The sequence below is a fragment of the Puma concolor genome, chromosome B3 (genome assembly GCF_028749965.1).
Source record: "Puma concolor isolate L17-30 chromosome B3, mPumCon1.1.hap2, whole genome shotgun sequence".
Lineage (NCBI taxonomy): Eukaryota > Metazoa > Chordata > Mammalia > Carnivora > Felidae > Puma > Puma concolor.
The window spans coordinates 131031707-131048767 of record NC_141672.1 but is presented as its reverse complement, the minus strand read 5'-3'; the positions used below and the strand labels follow the sequence as shown (position 1 = coordinate 131048767).

Here is a 17061-nt window from a genome sequence, read left to right as displayed (position 1 = left end):
TCCTGGGTGTGTGTGGTTGATTCATTCACCAATTGATGCATTTGTGGGATGGCTGCTCATACCAAAGATGCTCAGGGAGACTTCTGAGAGTGAGCCATTCCTCATGGCCTTCAGTGTTAGGGTGGAATTTTATTCTTTCGTTTAAATTGAAGTATAATTAACATACAGCACTATATTAGTTTCACATGTACAACATAACAATTCAATAATTCTACATATTGCTCACGACAATAAGTGTAGTCACCATCTGTCACCAAACAACACCGCTACCATCTTATTGACTATATTTCCTATGCTGCGACTTTTATCTCCATGTCTTATTTATTTTGTAACTGGAAGTTTGTACCTCTTAATCCCCCTCACCTATTTCCCCTTGCCACCCACCTTCATCCTTAAGTTGCCATGGACCAGACACAACCCACAGAGTAAGTCTCACCTCTTGCTTTCCCTCTTATCTTCCCTCTCTCACTCATACACACTTTACCAGTTTGACAAAGCAAAGGAGGTTGGCACGAAAACCAAAATGCTTTGCGAAACTTTTGTACCAGGTGAGAGGCACAAGTTGGTCTTAAAAAGCTGCCATGTCAAAAGTCCAGCTTCTTTATAAAAGAAAAACATGCAGGGAACCACAAAACAAAAACCATGTACTGCAACCCAGAGCAGAATGGGAGGCCAGGGGTGATATTACACACTCTAACAACCACAGCGCTATGCAAAGTCTCACTGAAATGGCTGGAAATAAGGAGGCTTAACTGACAAACACGTTTCACACAATTCATCTCGGTTGACAGCCCAAGAAAATTCACTCCAGAGCACATGAGAAACATGGCCACGAAAGCTGGGGTTGGCAACAGACCTCCTGATGGGTTCTAAACAATGTACAGCAAGATCCACACTCACTGGTGTTAGTTTCAGCCACTGAAACAGATCAACCACAGACACTAACCTGTGTTACTTACTCATGGGTTCTCACACTCTGACTTCGATTTCCTTTTTCTCCAAGACAAAATAACTTGGCGGGAGCTGACATGTATCAGTTGAAAGCATGTGATGATTTTTTCTGCACGAGATATTCTTAGTGGCCTGCTAAAAAATACCTTCTAGCTAGGATTGTACATTTTTATCAGACCTCTCGCCAGAAAGTCAGTATTTCGAGCAAGCAGAAATCACTTGCCAACAACAAGAGAACGTGGCAGAGAGAGGTACTGTGGTGTTAACTGTATCTCACCCCCCAACTCATAGGTGCTTCTACCCCGACCCTGGAGGGTCCAAGTTTGAGAACACAGTGACTTACCGTGATTGGCACGGGTGTGAGTTGCACCTTCGGACCTGGGGCTCTGGACGGCTTGCTTGAGGACAGTCACTGTCATTCACCAGAGTTGTGGTCTTGTTAACAATCCGTGTGCAGGACACAATGGTTCTGCGTTCCCCTGGAAACCAAACACAGGGAACTGAGAGGCTATGGCTACACACACCTGGAAAGGCCGTTCATTGATGAGGATGGAGGAACATTCAGGTGCGTCTTTTGATCAGTTTGCCATTTTAAAGTGGCTGTTGTAATGCTTTATTGGTTGTCAGAGAGAAAGAACCATAAGGTTAGGGATGAGGGTGTGTAAGACATGACAAGGGGCACCATGGGGCAGGAGGAAGATTCTAGAACAGTATCAGAAAGAGGCAACACCTCAGATTAGCTATGTGCTTAGACAGCTTGGGATTCATTGAGGCCAGAGTTCTGATTTGGCTCTTTAATTTCCAACAAAGATTGCCAATCTCTGTATCCGTTCCTTTGATATTTAAAGTCTATGCAGGTCTGGTCTTGATTAATTACCTGTACATCAGCCCTCACCAGAAGATCACGGCTCCCTATTACAGAATTCCTACGTGTTGGAGAGAAGTGAGAAGCAGAGGGGCTGGTCTGAAGGACACACAGACCTGCATCGTCCAGGCAGGCAATCTCGAGCCAATCTGAGAATCTGTTTCGCCAACTACTACTTGTCCAGGGTATCACTTGCATTTGGGAACTTCACTACCTGGTTGTCCCAGATGGGTGTAGCCATTCTCTGGGTGTCCCCAAAGCACCCTACACACTGCTTGGTCATGACTTTGCCACGGAGGCAGATGATAGGGAGCAGGGAGGGTAGTTTCTGGAGTCAGGCAGCCTGGCTTCAAACTTGGCTCCATCACTAGCATAAGGATCACCGTATCAGCAGCCAGCCACCATGCTTCTGTGCCTCGATCTTCTCAACCAGGCTGGTTTATTTAACCCCCGTGCCTTAGGGTGTTCCAGGGATGGTTAAAATTAAGCGATACATATAAAGTATTTAGAACAGAGACTAGCAAGGGTTAACACTCCATGTTAGCTGTATTTTATTTTCATTGTTATTTGGGAAGTATGGCAATAAAAGATTAAGAGGATGTCAAGGACAACTATTTGGACCCCAGATTTCTCGCTTGGTCTCCTGGAGAATTTGTCCTTTAGGGATGCCTCAAAAGTGTGGAGTCCTGAATTACACCATCAACTGTTACTGCCTGCAACTGCAGCCTTGGGTGAGTGCAGAAAGCATGGGGCCGTCTCAAGCCACATTTTCATTTTGGCTGCAGGTCTGACAATGGTGAGTCATCGGTTGTCATCTGACAACCTGAGAGTCACTGGTGTCATAAAAGAATGCCACTGGGCCAACAGTGACAGAACAGTACCCTGCCCCCGCCCCCAGCTGAGGGGAGCCTGCTAACTGCTCCATTTGGGCCATGCTTCGTTTGTCCAAGAAAAAAGTCTGGCAATTAGGGATATGGGAGTTGCTGGATTTGGAGGTTGCAGGGACATTGGCACAGGGGGACAGCTGAGGGATGGGGGGTTCCTAGGGAGAAGTGCAAAGTGGGACAACGACAGGGCTGATGAGGGTTCCTGAAGCTATGCCAACTGCCAGGGCTGCCTGAGGAACAGGCTAAGAACAAACAGCAAGGGCAGTTAGCCAAGATGTGCAGGAGAAGGAAGGAATTCACAGCTGGCCCTGGCAGTGTCTGATGGCCCAATGATGTTATGGATAGAATTCCTACCTATTAGAAATGGGACAAGTCACTAAATGGTAAGCAATCCTCTACATATCAGATACCTGACAAACACCATCTTAGCCGTCAATAGCCATGTGGAATTGGGTATTGGTGGGGCCATCCCACTCTCTGGGCTGGCATTCCAGAGTCTAGGTGAACTCTCCATCCTAACTCTGTGCCCATAAAAACCCATACATCCTGTGTCCCACCTCTCATCACCAGGCTGTGTGTCCTATCAAGGTGACAAATTACCCTGTCCCAAGGGGCTGCTGGCTAAGAGTTCAGAATGGCTTCCTACTGCTCCCCCTAAACCTCCCCGTAATGAATATGGTGCCTTTTGCCGATACTAATTTTTGCAGTATGGCAGTTCCTTCCCTGCAGTAGGCATAGGGGCCGATCACTCTATTTGAGAGGTGAGAACATTTTAGTATAGATAGGATAAGTCATTTGCTAATATATGGCAGCAAATTGTGACTCAGCTAGGACTCATGCTCGGAATGTTTCATCAGACTCGTGGGGCTTTTTCCTTCTGCTGTATCCTGTAGTGGGACACCTGTGGCAAAAAGGAAAGAGTATTTTGGGGCAACACATCTGGTTCCCTTCCACCAAACAGTAACAAGTGAAGGTCTATCCTGTTCATCCCCAGGGTCACTCACCTGTCATACCTGTGATGTATCTGCATAGCGGCCAAACCTCCACTCAGGTCAGAGTCCAAGGGCCCTGGGCCATAGGCAAAGCAGCCTTGGGGGCACAGCTCCAACACGGAGGAGTTTGGAAGGCTACACAAGTGTTTTGCAGAGAGAGTTCAGTGGGGTGTGCTTAAGTTTCCTGGGAAATACAGGTGACGTGGCCAGCCCTTCTCGTGCCCTCTGCACTGGCTGCCGAGTGCCTCGAGTTCACAACCTTCCTTAAGCAAAACCCCACACCCCATGGGCGCGTGACCCCGGATGCTCACCTCCTCCGCACTGCACGCTGCACCCTTCCCAGCCGCTGTGGGTCCAGATGAACAAAGAGTCCTGGGGTTTTTCCGGCTCGCTTTGATTTTCGGCAGTGTAGTTTACAGGAACGGTGTACTCGTAATGGATTCCATAATTTTGGTCATGAAATAACAACACCTGGATCAGCAGCAAAATAAAAGGCCATTCTGGAATCAAGCGGAAGCATCCGGGCTTGCTGAATTTGCAAACCAGGCCGCCCTTGGGGCTGTCTCTCTACCAGGGTAACCAGTTCGTTTCTGGGTTTCAAAACACGTTCAGTCTAGGGGCACCCCCTTATTTGGGTCTTGGGTTCCTCAGATACTCAACTCAGGGGCTGGAGTGTATGTGGACCATCAGCAGGGAGCTCTGCCCCTTCCCATTGGAGACAGGACCAGTTTGGACGAGGAATTTGGAGACAGGCAAATTTGCGGGCTCTCACTGAACTCTATGTGGAAAGCCCCCCTCGGTGCAGAGAAAAGAGCCTGTTTCCACATACTCACCCACGAAGCTACCCTTGCAGCAAGAAAGACACAAACATACTGTTTTTCCCTAAAAAGGCATGTGAACAAGTAGGGTTATTCTACTTTGAGAATGAACATCACTCTTCAGTCCCCTAGCGCCGGTCATTGCCACATCGAAAGCAGGCTAAAGGGCAAACACAGCCCACCGCAGAGGAGCCTTGGGGACTTCTGTTTAGGAGTCCAAAGACGCACAAGCCTTCTTGTTGCCACAGGAGCTAGGATGTCGATGCCCACGGGGTGACAGAGGCCTGGCTCGAGGCTGAAAGCTCAAAGTGAGGGGCGGGGAGCCATCCTGCAGCTTGGGGACCCTTGGGTCTGAAATCCTGGTGAGTGAGCAGATGGATGGGCCTGCTGTTCGTATGACAAGGCATCACAAGCCCTGTAAAGACAGAAGTGCTCTCTCAGCTTTGTTTCTCGACACACATGCTTTGGTGCAGAACAAGCCTTCTTGTGGGAGCCTGGCTGGAGGTGACGTGTCTTTGGGCTAGACTCAGAACCAGTGGGTACTTCTGGGTCAAGGCAGCTCTCAAGTTCACTTCCAGGCCTGGAGAAGCAGCAGACAGCTACAGACGGAGTGTGCTCCACCTGCCTGGACCTGGGGAGGGGACCGCACAGCTCTTGAGCATCTCCCACCCCTCCCAGAGCTTGAGTGGTGGGGTGGGGGTGAGGTGCTAAGAGCAGCCTGAACCGCATACACATCCACTTCTCCAAGAAACAGACGTGCAGTAATGCATTTGGAAAAATGCCTCCAGTTAAAAAAAAAAAAGATAAAAAAACCTCTTTAAAAGATCTTTATTATCTCAGTATGGGAATAAGACTGGTGAATCAAGAATCCATATGAAACCAATTTCATGCAATTTTGCAGCCACGTATAATTTGTGTGTGTGAGTGTGTAATTGGTTTCAAATGCAGGTCCCCGTGCCTCTTATGGACGCTCCCGACCCTGCAGGCAATGTATGCACCCCAGTTTGGGGACAGCAGACTTCTATTTAGAGGCAGAGGGGCACGTCTCCTTTCTGGATTTAAAAACTTGAAGTAATCATTTTTCAAGAGAGAAAAGTGATTAATAAATATTAAAAAGGGTTGGAACTTCAGTTGAGTCTTGTTTATCAGGCATGGTCTTCATGAATCCAGGCTGCGCGTTTGCTTTGATGGGCTGACGGTTCACTTACAGTTGATGAAAGCATTGGGCAAAGAAGGAAAATATACCCGTCTTAGGGTTTGATAATAAAGCAGATTCATGTGCTAACAGGTGACAGTGCTGCATGGCTTTTCTCTCGTCTTATGCTTCCTCTTACATCAGGACAGGAGGATTTGTTCTAATCCAGTAATCTATTGCAGGGCAGTGGCTTCAGTATAGGTTCTTGGGGCCCAGAAATCAAACTTGCAGGGCTGCGTCTACAGTGGACTTCGTGGGCTGAGTGCTGGTTGCACGGGCAGGCTGCAGGACGGTTGAAGTCATGCATGGAAACCAGTTCACTCTGATCTCATCAGAAGGTGTAGCAGGGGTAGGGCCATCATGGGTGATGTTGTATTGGGTGCCCGTGCTCGCAGGCAGAGCTGGTCTCCTCAGGGGATTCCCTGAGAAGTGGCCAGGGAATCTTCTGGCTGTCACCTAACCTTGAACGGCTGCAGATTGCCAGAGACCGCAAATTAATGGAGGAAAAAAAAAAATTTCCAAGCGGAGACTTTGGCAAGCACAGAGGACAAAATGTGCTTTGATTACAGACGCACAAGCTGCCACAAAATCCGTTCTTTGGAATGAGACATGGAATCAATAATTATGAGCTATCAGAAGTTAGCCATGAGAACTTCTGGACCCTGAGAAAGAAATGGTGGTATCCCCTCCTCTGGAGATCTTTAATGCTTTTACAAGGATGTATGACCGATGATAAAGTGGTTTACACGGGGTCCCCACCCGAGACCAGAGGTAAGACAAGGTTGCCCCAACCTGGGCTGACTACCCAGGGAGGAAATCTTCCTGTAGAACCTGGTTCTCCTTCCCGATTCCCGAACTCCTGTTGCAAGCCGAGTCTGGAAAATCTGAGCGACGCTGGTTTGGAAAGAGAGTCAACAGTTCATTTCCAAAAGGTAGTTTCCAATGTGGATATACAAACTGTGGGGCGGATCTGTGCCATCTGATATAAAAACACAGACTCCGAGCGAGGCTGTCTGCTCGATGAGGCCAATTCTCCCTGGCTGCCACATGGCGAAGTATTTCCTTCCTGGAGGCGGTTCCTTTTGAAAAAGATGGTAACTCTCTCTGCCAGTGAAGAGCCAGGGCGAAGTTTTGGGAGGGGGAAATTCTCAGGCATGTGGCAAAAGGGATGAGATAAGAGAAGATGGAGAGAGAGAGGGGGCGGGGGAGGCTTGAGCAGCAGGTGGCCAGGTAACCCACCAGGAGCCAGGTTCCCGGGAACCTCTCCCCAGGTCCCAGGGAAGAAGAGAGCCAGCAGACCCCTTGGAGAACCAGGCTCAAGACAAACACAAAAGCACAGCAAGTTACCATCAGATGCAGTGGTATTTTGGTTGGTCCCTTGGCAGAAATTTTCTCCCACAGGCCCCTTCTAACGTAGCGCACAGTGGTGCCGGCGATCTGGTACTCCCCGGGGAGCTCGATCTTCCAGTCGCTGTTGATGGATCTCTTACTGGTGTCTTTCAGGGCTGGGAAGAAAAAGGGGACACCATGGGAACCAGGGGGAGTCAGTCTGGGTGTCCTGAGTGGTGGGGCAGAGGTCTCAGCCTCCGCCTCTACAGGGGAAGGGAGGAGGGTGGCGTGCAGTGATAGAAGGTGAGTTTTCTGTGTACCGGCAACAGAAGCCTGGCTCACAGGGGGCAAACAGCCCAAGGGCCGCAGGACCTGGAGAAACCTGAGAAAGAGCGGTGGCAATAGCGGCTTCTTCAAGTGTGGGCTGCCTCAGAATCCACCCACCCGGTGGGGGTGCGGGGAGGAGCGCCAGAGGGTGGAGACAAACACAGCACAGTCACACGTTCCTAAACTCCCAGGGGAGAGGGTCTCCTGCCTGGTGGGTGAATTCTATCTTAACGTGCCCAAGCCTACCAAGAGGGGTTTGCTGCTTTAGCAAAACGCATCAACTCATTTTACTGTTACCTACCTGGGGCTTCTTAAAGTCACAGCCCAGGGGCGCCTGGGTGGCTCGGTTGGGTAAGCGTCCGGCATCGGCTCAGATCAAGAACTCACGGCGCATGGGTTTGAGCCCCGTTTGGGGTTCTGTGCTGACAACTGGGAGCCTGGAGTCTGCTTCGGATTCTGTCTCTGTCTCTCTCTCTGCCCCTCCCCTGCTTGTGCACTATCTCTCTCTCTCTCTCTCAAATATAAATTAAGAAAAAATAAAAAAAGAAGAGTCGTAAAGTTACAGCTTAATCCGGCTTCTCTTAAGGATTTGATAGCCCTGCACTAGTAAAGTGGATGCCTCCTCAAGAAACCACCGTGACTCTTTTAACTCTTTCCCAGTCGAGTCCGGGAACCCGGGCTGCCCACAGACAGGACGGCAGAGCTCCACCAGGGCTGTGAGACTAGGGCTCCGTGGGCTTCGGGTCCACTCTGCTGGCTCACGCCTCCACCGGGTACAAAATGTGTTGGAAGAGACAAAGCCAACAGTGTGCTGATCGGCCGGAGCAAAACTGTGGTTTTTCCACACAAGCCACAGAATGATGGTCTGAGGGCTGACGGTGACTCGTTAGTGTCTCCTCGCTTAGGTTTGGAGTCCTGTCGTTCTCATGAGGAGAGCACTCTGTGGTGAAAGCCCGTTTTGTTTTGTTTTGTTTTGTTTTGTTTTGTTGTTTAGGAAAGCAAAGAACTACTCTGGCAGTTAGGAGAAGGTGGCAAATGACAGTAGGTGACACCAAGTCTTATGCCGCCCCAAAAATGAAACTTCAGGGCACCCAGAGTGCAATGCCTCAATCTCTGTAAATACAGCTGGAGCCCCCGATGCCCCCCAATGGCTTGGGGACACTGCTCCATCCACGATCAGTGAAATCACGTTCTACCCTGCTCCCTCTTCTCTGCTTACTGAGGCCAGAAATAAAACACTTGCATTTAATACCGATTTTGCATAATAAGAGTTGAAGCCAAAAAGGGGCTTCCTGTGAACCCGGAATCCGTGAGCTCTGGGCTGGGTTAGGATCTGGTTGGACCCGGTCCTGGCCAGGCCACAAGCACCTGGGAGACGCTGGGCCTCTGCTTCCTCATCTCCAAGACATGATGGTCCCAGCCCTCACTCCCGCCCAGCAAGGCTCTCCTGGCACACGCAGAGGACATGCATGCTCAGGACTCCTTGCTTATAGGAACTGCCAAGAGAAACTGAGAAAGAAACAGGGAGGGCCGCTTTCCAGCAGAGCAACTTCCAGTTGGGGTTTCATATCCAGGGTGGTTGTGCAGAGCGAGCGGTTGAGGATTACAGGACTCCAGGGAAGGCTTAGAAGAGAGAAGGCTCTACTTCTTGGAATCAAATGTTTCCCCTCAAGAAATTCTACCTGCTACTGACATTTCCTGGCTCCTAAAAGGAAGTGAGAGTATCAGGATACTCACAATTTCTGCTTCCTCAGCCACCACCTAAAGCCACCATTTAAGGGCCATGTGCTCTGATTTAGCCCCTCATGTACTTTTACCCATGTAACCTTCCCAACAACTCTCCAAGGTAAAGGATCATTTTGCTCTTTCCTCAGATGAGGCAATGGGGGCCCAGAGAGGTTAAGTTACCTGCCTAAAGTCACACAGCTATTACGAGTAGACACCTGAACCTAAACAGACCAAGCTCAGCACCCTTACCATTCTGGCTATATAAATCCCCATATTCCTTAGGCTATAACCTCAGTCTAGAGTTTTAGGAAAAATGCCGAGATGGGCAAATGTCACCCTTGTTTTTAAAGAGGACAAATTCCAGGCTCGAATGGGTACAGGGTCTCACATTCCATATACCCTCCTAAAAATCACTAACTTTGCAGATTTCCAAAGCTTCCAGTGAATGAACAGCCTCAAATGTGTCCGGTTATGTTAATTATTGGGGAATCTAGGTGAAGCCTGTATGGGTGTTCATTGTTCTAATTTCTCCATAGGTTTGGAAAATTGGTTCTTGCACATGCATATGAAAATTTGGTTTCAGAAATCAGTGCAGGCTGGTGGGATGTGGCAGACAGGCCAAAGGAGGGGCCAGAGTCTCAGAAAGAACTGTCTCCAAAAGAACAAGACTGGGAAGCATAGGGAGTGACCCACACATGCCCCCCCCCAACCCCCTCCCCCCCGTCAGCCCCTCACGCTTTTCTGAGGGCCTCCTAGCAGGTGCTAAGCACACAGCTCCTGCCCTCAGCCAGCTCCCTGTATGGAAGGTGAGAGAATGGATGAACACAACACAGTTTCATAGACTCTGTGGCAGAGGTGAGTTCGGGGCCTCCATATGTGTGTGCGGGGGACAGGGACAGGGGCAGATGGGGAAGACTGTCTGAAAGCAATGCAGAGGCAGGGAGAAGAAGTGGCCTGGGAGTGCCTGGTAGGCAAGGACTGGATGGCATGGATCCTGATCTGGGCGGCCATGACTGATGTTCCTGTGGTGGGCTGGTGGAGAGAGGAAGGCTCTGTGTGGAGAAGAGGGAGGCAAAGGAATTTTCTTTTTCCCTAGAAGTTTGGCTGGGCAAAGGAGGTGAGGTAAAGAGTGGCTCTAGAGGGTGGAGAAGGGGAGAGAAGTTTCAGTGTTCCTGTTATTGGGGTGGGGGATTTGAGCATGTCAAGACCCCCCCTCTCTGCCCCCCCACCCTGCCCTGTAACTTGGGGTTAGAGGGATGAACAGAAGAGTGTCTTTAGAGCTACATGCTGACCACCAGCATGCTTGGGCCCATCTCAGAGAACCCACTGCCCACACAGACACCAGAGGCACTCTGGGGTGACTGTGCTCCTTGTCGCGGCCTACCCACATGCACTTGCTGACTCTGCCACTCAGTGCCCAGGGTTGGGGCCTTGGGTTTAAGACTTGGGGCCCTGACCTTCTTCTCAGGTTATGGCTGCTATGAATCGTGTGTTGTTGTCTGGCATTTATTTCTTCAAGTAACAACCTGGGGTTGCCTTTGGGGATATGTTCTTCCTCTAGCCATGCTGGGCAGACCCCAAACTCACCCCAGTTCCAGGCATGGACCCATCACCCAACCCCGGACAGTGAGAGTCAGTCCCAAGACTTCGTTCACCTTGGGAAGCAGCAGCCTTCTTACCACAGAATTGCCCAGAGACTCGATGTAAGTCTGGGTTACCAGTACATGGGAAGAGGCCCCCAGAATAAGGTCAACTGAGAGAGGACAGCAGTGCCCAGGGGAGAGAATATTTTCCCATGATATCATTTAAAGCTCCTGGATCCAGCTGTGCCTGAAGCTGATGCTCAGCAACTGAGAACTGTGTTTTGCTTTCACATTTGCTTTTTGGAGGTCAGTTAAAAAAAAAAAAAATACTAACCATGATAGGGGCAGAGCAGTTTGAGAAAGATTACTAGTGTGGACTCCTAGAAACCACACTAGGATCCTTACTAGTGTTAAGCTTAGTAGCCAGAGATTTAGAAGGTCTGACATTATCTATGCCTTAAACTGTCTCCCAGGCCTCTGCTCCTGTCTGACACTAATGTTCAGGATGAGGTGACTCTTTCTCACTCAGCCTTGTTTGTGCATTTCCCCACCCTTTGTGGGAAGCACTTTAAAGTGACTTAGTGAATTATAAACTGAAAACTTGAAAGCTACCCGGCCTCCATGCCAGAAGTCAAACATCTGGGGGGTCAGGAATGGGAAGGACTGGGAAAAGTGAGGGAGGGCACACCTGGAGATGATTATGAAACCATCTACAGAAACAGTGCGCAGAGGTGTGGGGGCCAGCCTGGGGAGCCCTGCTTCTGCTGGCAGAGGCACCCACTGTGGGTGAGATGCAGGGGACAGATGTCCAGACAGCTGGGGCTTGGGGCTCATCAGCCTCCGATCACCAGAGGTGATCCCCTACCAGAGGAGTAGGTGGAGGAGACCTTGCAGGAGGTCCTCTGCTTTGGAGGAGTGGGTGTGGTCAAAGAATTGGGGGAAAGGAAGTGAGGGGGCAGGCTGTGGCTAGCAGGCTATGCCAGAACAAGGCCAGCAGCCGACTGGGGAAGAACACGTCAGTCAGTGGAACATTGGTAACCAGCCCCCTTAGGAAAGAAGCCTAGATCTAGAGTGCTTGTTGCTCCCATGGGGTCAATGTCCCCACCATGGAGGATTTCAAGTAATCTGTGTGCCCTCAGTGAACGCAGACCTCCTCCAAGCCACATGCCGCTGCTAGGGCACCCCCATGAGCTCTGGAAGTGCCTGTCTTTGTTCTGGAGGGCCTGGTGTGGAGCTGCTGACTTGGTGAAGTCTCCCAGTATCACAGCTTTGGGGGTGGGTGGGTGGGGCTCTCACGTCCCCAGAATGAATAAACTTTGCGTGTCCAAGCTCTGCTTGTGGCCACCTCCACGGGCGGCTGCAAGCTTCCAGGCACTGCAAACGTAGGTTCGCAACTGCCACTTGGCACCCCCATCCTCAGGACAGTTTGATCGTGATGACCATACTTTGTGAATTTTGCAGTGGGAGGAAAAACACAGAGTTAAAAGTAGGAGCTCAGCAATCCCAAGAAGCATGGAGATCGCCTCAAACCTACTGACTTCGGGTGAGTAATTTAGTCAGCAAGATTCAAAATTTGCAAGGTTTTTGCTGGGGTCCAGCGGTGACCCTGGAACTTCCTGCTGAAATCGGAATTTAGCACCTGAGATTCCTTCTAAAGGGAGGGACAGTGGCCTCAGAGAATCTCCGAACATCAAGATCATTATCAGCAGTGAGTAAATAGGTTCCTTGTGCGTCCAATGAGAAAACCATGTCCTGGGGCCGCGTCAGCTCCAGACAGCGGTATCGCAGACCACCCCTGGCCCATCGCAGCGGCCTCTACCCTGAGCGCGCTCCTTCACTCTGCAGGGTTTGCCAGAGCACGCCAGGAGGAAGCACCAGGGCCCCCCCACCCCCCAAGTTGCAGGAATACTTTCCAAGGCCTTGCACATAATGTGGCGTTCCTTTTCTTAAAGAAGGCCCCTGAGTTAAACAAGTTTTGGGCCCCACAAGTTCCTGTCCTTCTCAATCCTGAGGCATCGATGGGTATGGGCAAGGACACCCCTTGTCGTAGGCAGTTTGAGATTTTTAGGCCTAGAAACTCAACAGGGGCTACTGAAATGAAGACAGATGCTTTGATTTGACAGGCAAACGATGGAGTTCAGAACACAGGGAAATCCTGAGCGACCTGATGGGATCTGTGCTGTCTGAAGTTCGGATTCGCTGGGGAGCAAAGTTTCGCTTGCTGGTTCTGCCTGGGTCAGAGGCTGGATGTTTGAAGCCACCGTCTGAGATAGAACCAGCGCCTGCTTTTGTGTATTTGGCTCAGGAGCCATTAGAAGCCTTTTGGCAGCTTTTGGAGAGACTTTTGCAGGGATGAGGATGAGCACGTGCTCTTTCTCGCTACCTGTGAAGAACGAAACCTCCTTAACGGCCTGGAACGTGAGGTCACGTGGCAAATGTCCATTTCCATCCCTGGGCCCTTCTTTTGCCCTGTGAACATCTACACATCGTCCCTGGACTTCACTGGGGAGCAAGTGGTGGTGGTGGGGGGGATGGGGATGTTCCTGATGGGAGGGCACAGCTCCTCCTTATAGCTGGCTGGAGGCAGGCACGAGGGGTCCAACCCCATCCCCATACCCTCCTCTTGCATGGCGCTGTGCAGAAGCTGCTCCTTTTTTGTCCTTCTCCCTCTTGGATTCCACTGGAAGACTTGACCCACAGTCAACCTACTTCTAATCCTGGCATCCAGTCAGTTCCTTTTATTTCCACTCACAGTTCTGCCAGCTCTGTTCTTAGCTGTGGATGCAAACTGCAGAGGCATTTCCTGTTCCAGGTGGTTTTGAGCAGAAAGCCAGGCAGCGTGGGCTGAAGGTAGGTGGGGTGAAATTCTTCAGGAACTGCTCCCAGCAAATGTGAGAGTAATTCAAAGTTACACTGGGTTGACTTCCAAAGCACCCAGCCCCGAGTGGAAACAAGGCTTGTTTGAACTAACTTTAGAAACATAATGAGCATGGACCACCTTCGGATTTGCCCTTGCTCACACACCAGGCCCTGGAATCCTGGGATTAAAATTTATGAATAAGATAAGAAGACAAAAGCTGGCTCCCCCCTCTGCAGGAGGCCCGGTGCTTCTGGGGAAGTTGTCCTGAGACACTGAACCAATTTCCTTGGGCTGGAGGTTCGCTTCTTTGAAGTCCACATAAATAAGTCACAGCAATGGGCAGGTTTAACGCATGTTAGCCAGGGAAAAGTCGTTTCCCTCTATTGATCTCTGGCTGTAATGGAACACATCAGAGCAATTCCAGGAGGCTCTGTGGATTGCCACAGGCCCAGATGAAATGAGGACCTTTGGACAAGCTGCTGAACCCCTGGAGCCTCAGTTTCTTCCTCAGTGAAATAGGAAAAGCAATACTTTGCAGTACTTAATGGGGGGAGGTTAGGGGTCAGGTCTACAGAGCCAAGCAGGGCTCAGTGACTGGGAACCACAAACATCGATGCTCCTGTTACCTGCATGTGTGGCCCACAGGCTCTGGGATCTGAGAGGAGCCAATAGGAGAGCTCGCCCCCCCCCCCCCCCCCGCCGCCATGGGCAGCATCACTATTTACTTGGCCCTAAAGTGGGTTCCAGCAAAACATCTGTGTTTACTACAGAAGTTGAACAATCTAAAGGATTCTGACATCCTTCTGTCATTCTTAGGTTGCCACGGAAAAGCACAGATAACGTTCCTATTTTGGACAGAAACCTGGGGCTGGGACATCTCAGAAGCCAGGACCAGAAGCCAAGGGACTCACCTGCAGGGGTACCTGCTGGCCAGCCAATAAGTTGACCTTGAAACTGTGCCAGCTCTGGGGATATTGAGATTATGATTTTTGAATAAGATAAGGGTCAAAGGCAATGTCTGCCTCCCAAAGACACCTGGTGACCCCAGGGGGTAGACATGTCCTTTCCAGGTAGGCAAGGGCTGATGAACCAGTCGGAAAGGGTAACATCTGGGAGTGACCCAAGGTGACAGATGCCAGTGAGGCTGACCCAATTTCCTCAGGTGGGAGGAAAGGGGCGGGGGTGGGCTTTTTGAGAATTTGGTAAAAAGGCCATAGCTCCAAGGAAGCTGCCAGAAGCAGCACAAGGCTGTTTTCGAAAGCATGTATAAGCACTGTTCCATCTGCGGCGACAGCTCAGACAGCTGCAATGAAGGGGGCCAGGCTAGACGGGGACAGCGTCCATGCCAGGCAGGTGGAAAAACCGCAGGGCTGATGGAGACGGATTTGAGTATGAACCTGTAAGGTTCCACCCCGGCTTAAGGAGCAGCGGTGGCCTCACGGAGGCAGAGTGGACGGCAGAAGAGAAATCTGAAGAGGAGGTGACAGGGTTGCCTGGGACACAGTAGGGGCCCCAGGCGGCTGCTTGCTGGTGAGCCCTGGTGTGGGCACTCAGGAATGAGAGCTCCTGTCCCTACTCCCGCCGTTCCCCAAAGCACATGTGTGAGGATTATCTGAGTGCCTGCAAAGTGTTTTCTTAAGTGACAGGACAGTGGTCTTCGTTGGAAACTTGCCTAAGAGAGGTTTGTTTTATGTCTGTCTAACGAGACTTGGAGTTTCTCAAGTAGAGACCATTTCAAAGAAAGACCTAGATCCTTCTGAAGCTGCAAAGGCAGGAATGTGGATAATGATATAATTAATAAAAAAATTTGGGGCGCCTGGGTGGCGCAGTCGGTTGAGCGTCCGACTTCAACCAGGTCACGATCTCACGGTCCGTGAGTTCGAGCCCCGCGTCGGGCTCTGGGCTGATGGCTCAGAGCCTGGAGCCTGTTTCCGATTCTGTGTCTCCCTCTCTCTCTGCCCCTCGCCCATTCATGCTCTGTCTCTCTCTGTCCCAAAAATAAATAAACGTTGAAAAAAAAAATTTTAATTAATAAAAAAATTAGCGATAAAAGCTGAACTAAAAGCATTTCACCAGGAGCTTCATTTGAGCCAAAACAACTTAATTCTTAAGTTTGAAGCCAGAGAGAGAGAGATGGTGTCTTATAAATTCTTTTCAATCTCAAAAGGCACCTTGCAACACAGACGGAGGAGATTATAATACGAGAAAGCCCAGGAGAAGGACCTGGGTAGGAGATCAGCCACCTCCAGTTTGAAATCCAACCTGAGACAGAACATAGGAAGGAGAAGGGCTGGCGGGAGGGCACGGGTCACAGCATGTCCCATCCCAGGGGACTAGCAGTAGAGGCAGGCTCTGAGCACCCTGCTGGTCCCCACAGCAGCATAAAGAGCACATCACTCTACTCTGGTGCTCAAGTACCAGGCAGACCTTTGAGAGGGCCAATGGAGAGGCTGGCAGCTAAGCTTAGGATACACTCAGAGGGACTTCTGTGCCCAAGGAGGTGTTCAGTTGAACAATTCTTCGTAGGCTTAAAAAAAAAAATTTTTTTTTAAAAACTATTTATTTTTGAGAGAGAGAGAGAGAGAGAGAGACAGACAGACAGAGAGGGAGGGAGGGAGGGAGGGAGGGAGGGAGGAAGGGGCAGAGAGGGAGGGTGACACAGAATCCAGGCTCTGAGCTGTCAGCACAGAGCCCAATTCAGGGCTCGAGCTGTGAGATCATGACCTGAGCCAAAGTCGGTCACCCAAACTGACTGAGCCACCCAGGAGCCCCTCTTCTTAGGCTTTAAGTATGGTTCTGTTGAAGGCAATGAGGAAAAATCTGGAATGGAAGCCAATCCTTCTGCAGACAGATGCAGGCATTTGTGCCTGAAGTCAATAGAGGTGGCTGTTAGGAATTTGGGGTACACAACACTTAGTGAAAACCAGGGTTCTTTTGTGCTTCCATTGGATTTAGGGCTATTACTCTTTTTTCCAGCTAAGAAATCATCCCCAGAGCCATCAACAGCCTCTAGGGGCTCCCTCCAAGCCAGGCAACGGGTCTATGCTGTGTAGGCTAAGGCTGCTCTGAGTTCTCTGGGGGTTACTTTGGGGGGCTTTCGCCACCCCAATTCCATCCTTCCTTCCTCTGTCATCTTCCATGACATATCCAAAGCTGGTGGTTCCTCCTGCTCTCCCCCACCCCATCTACTTTGGGGGTGGCTGCACTTTAGCCAAAGACGACAACATTGTGTGGAGTGCTCTGATTACTTCTGTCTTTATGTCTCAAATACCGGTGTAAAACCCGTGGCCTGGGAGAATGATGCTGGACCAAATAATCAGCCTGATCATTCAAACCTTAGAACATGAACCACGGATCGGATCATTTTCATTTTACCCAGAAAACTGTGGGCAGGTTTATCCTCCACCACGCGGATCCTCCGAGCTCCAGCTGGAATGACAGCAGCTTCAATATAACCTGTAGTGACAGACAAGATACAGGTAAAGCACACCTCCACCCTCCATCAGAGGTCCACGTAGAACTCCCC

The 17061-nt window shown here is 50.3% G+C and overlaps 1 protein-coding gene across 4 annotated transcripts in view; it reads right to left on the bottom strand.

The window, feature by feature from the left end:
- Nucleotides 1-17061, bottom strand: part of ADAMTS17 (ADAM metallopeptidase with thrombospondin type 1 motif 17) — a 345249-nt gene that overhangs the window by 69527 nt on the left and 258661 nt on the right. For all 4 annotated transcript variants that reach the window (XM_086711412.1, XM_086711414.1, XM_086711413.1 and 1 more), the window contains 4 exons: nucleotides 16911-16991; nucleotides 7056-7213; nucleotides 4007-4166; nucleotides 1295-1430 (listed from right to left, as the gene is read on the bottom strand). In XM_086711412.1, the coding sequence (XP_086567538.1) occupies nucleotides 1295-1430; nucleotides 4007-4166; nucleotides 7056-7213; nucleotides 16911-16991 (535 nt within the window). The remainder of the gene's footprint in view (nucleotides 1-1294; nucleotides 1431-4006; nucleotides 4167-7055; nucleotides 7214-16910; nucleotides 16992-17061) is intronic.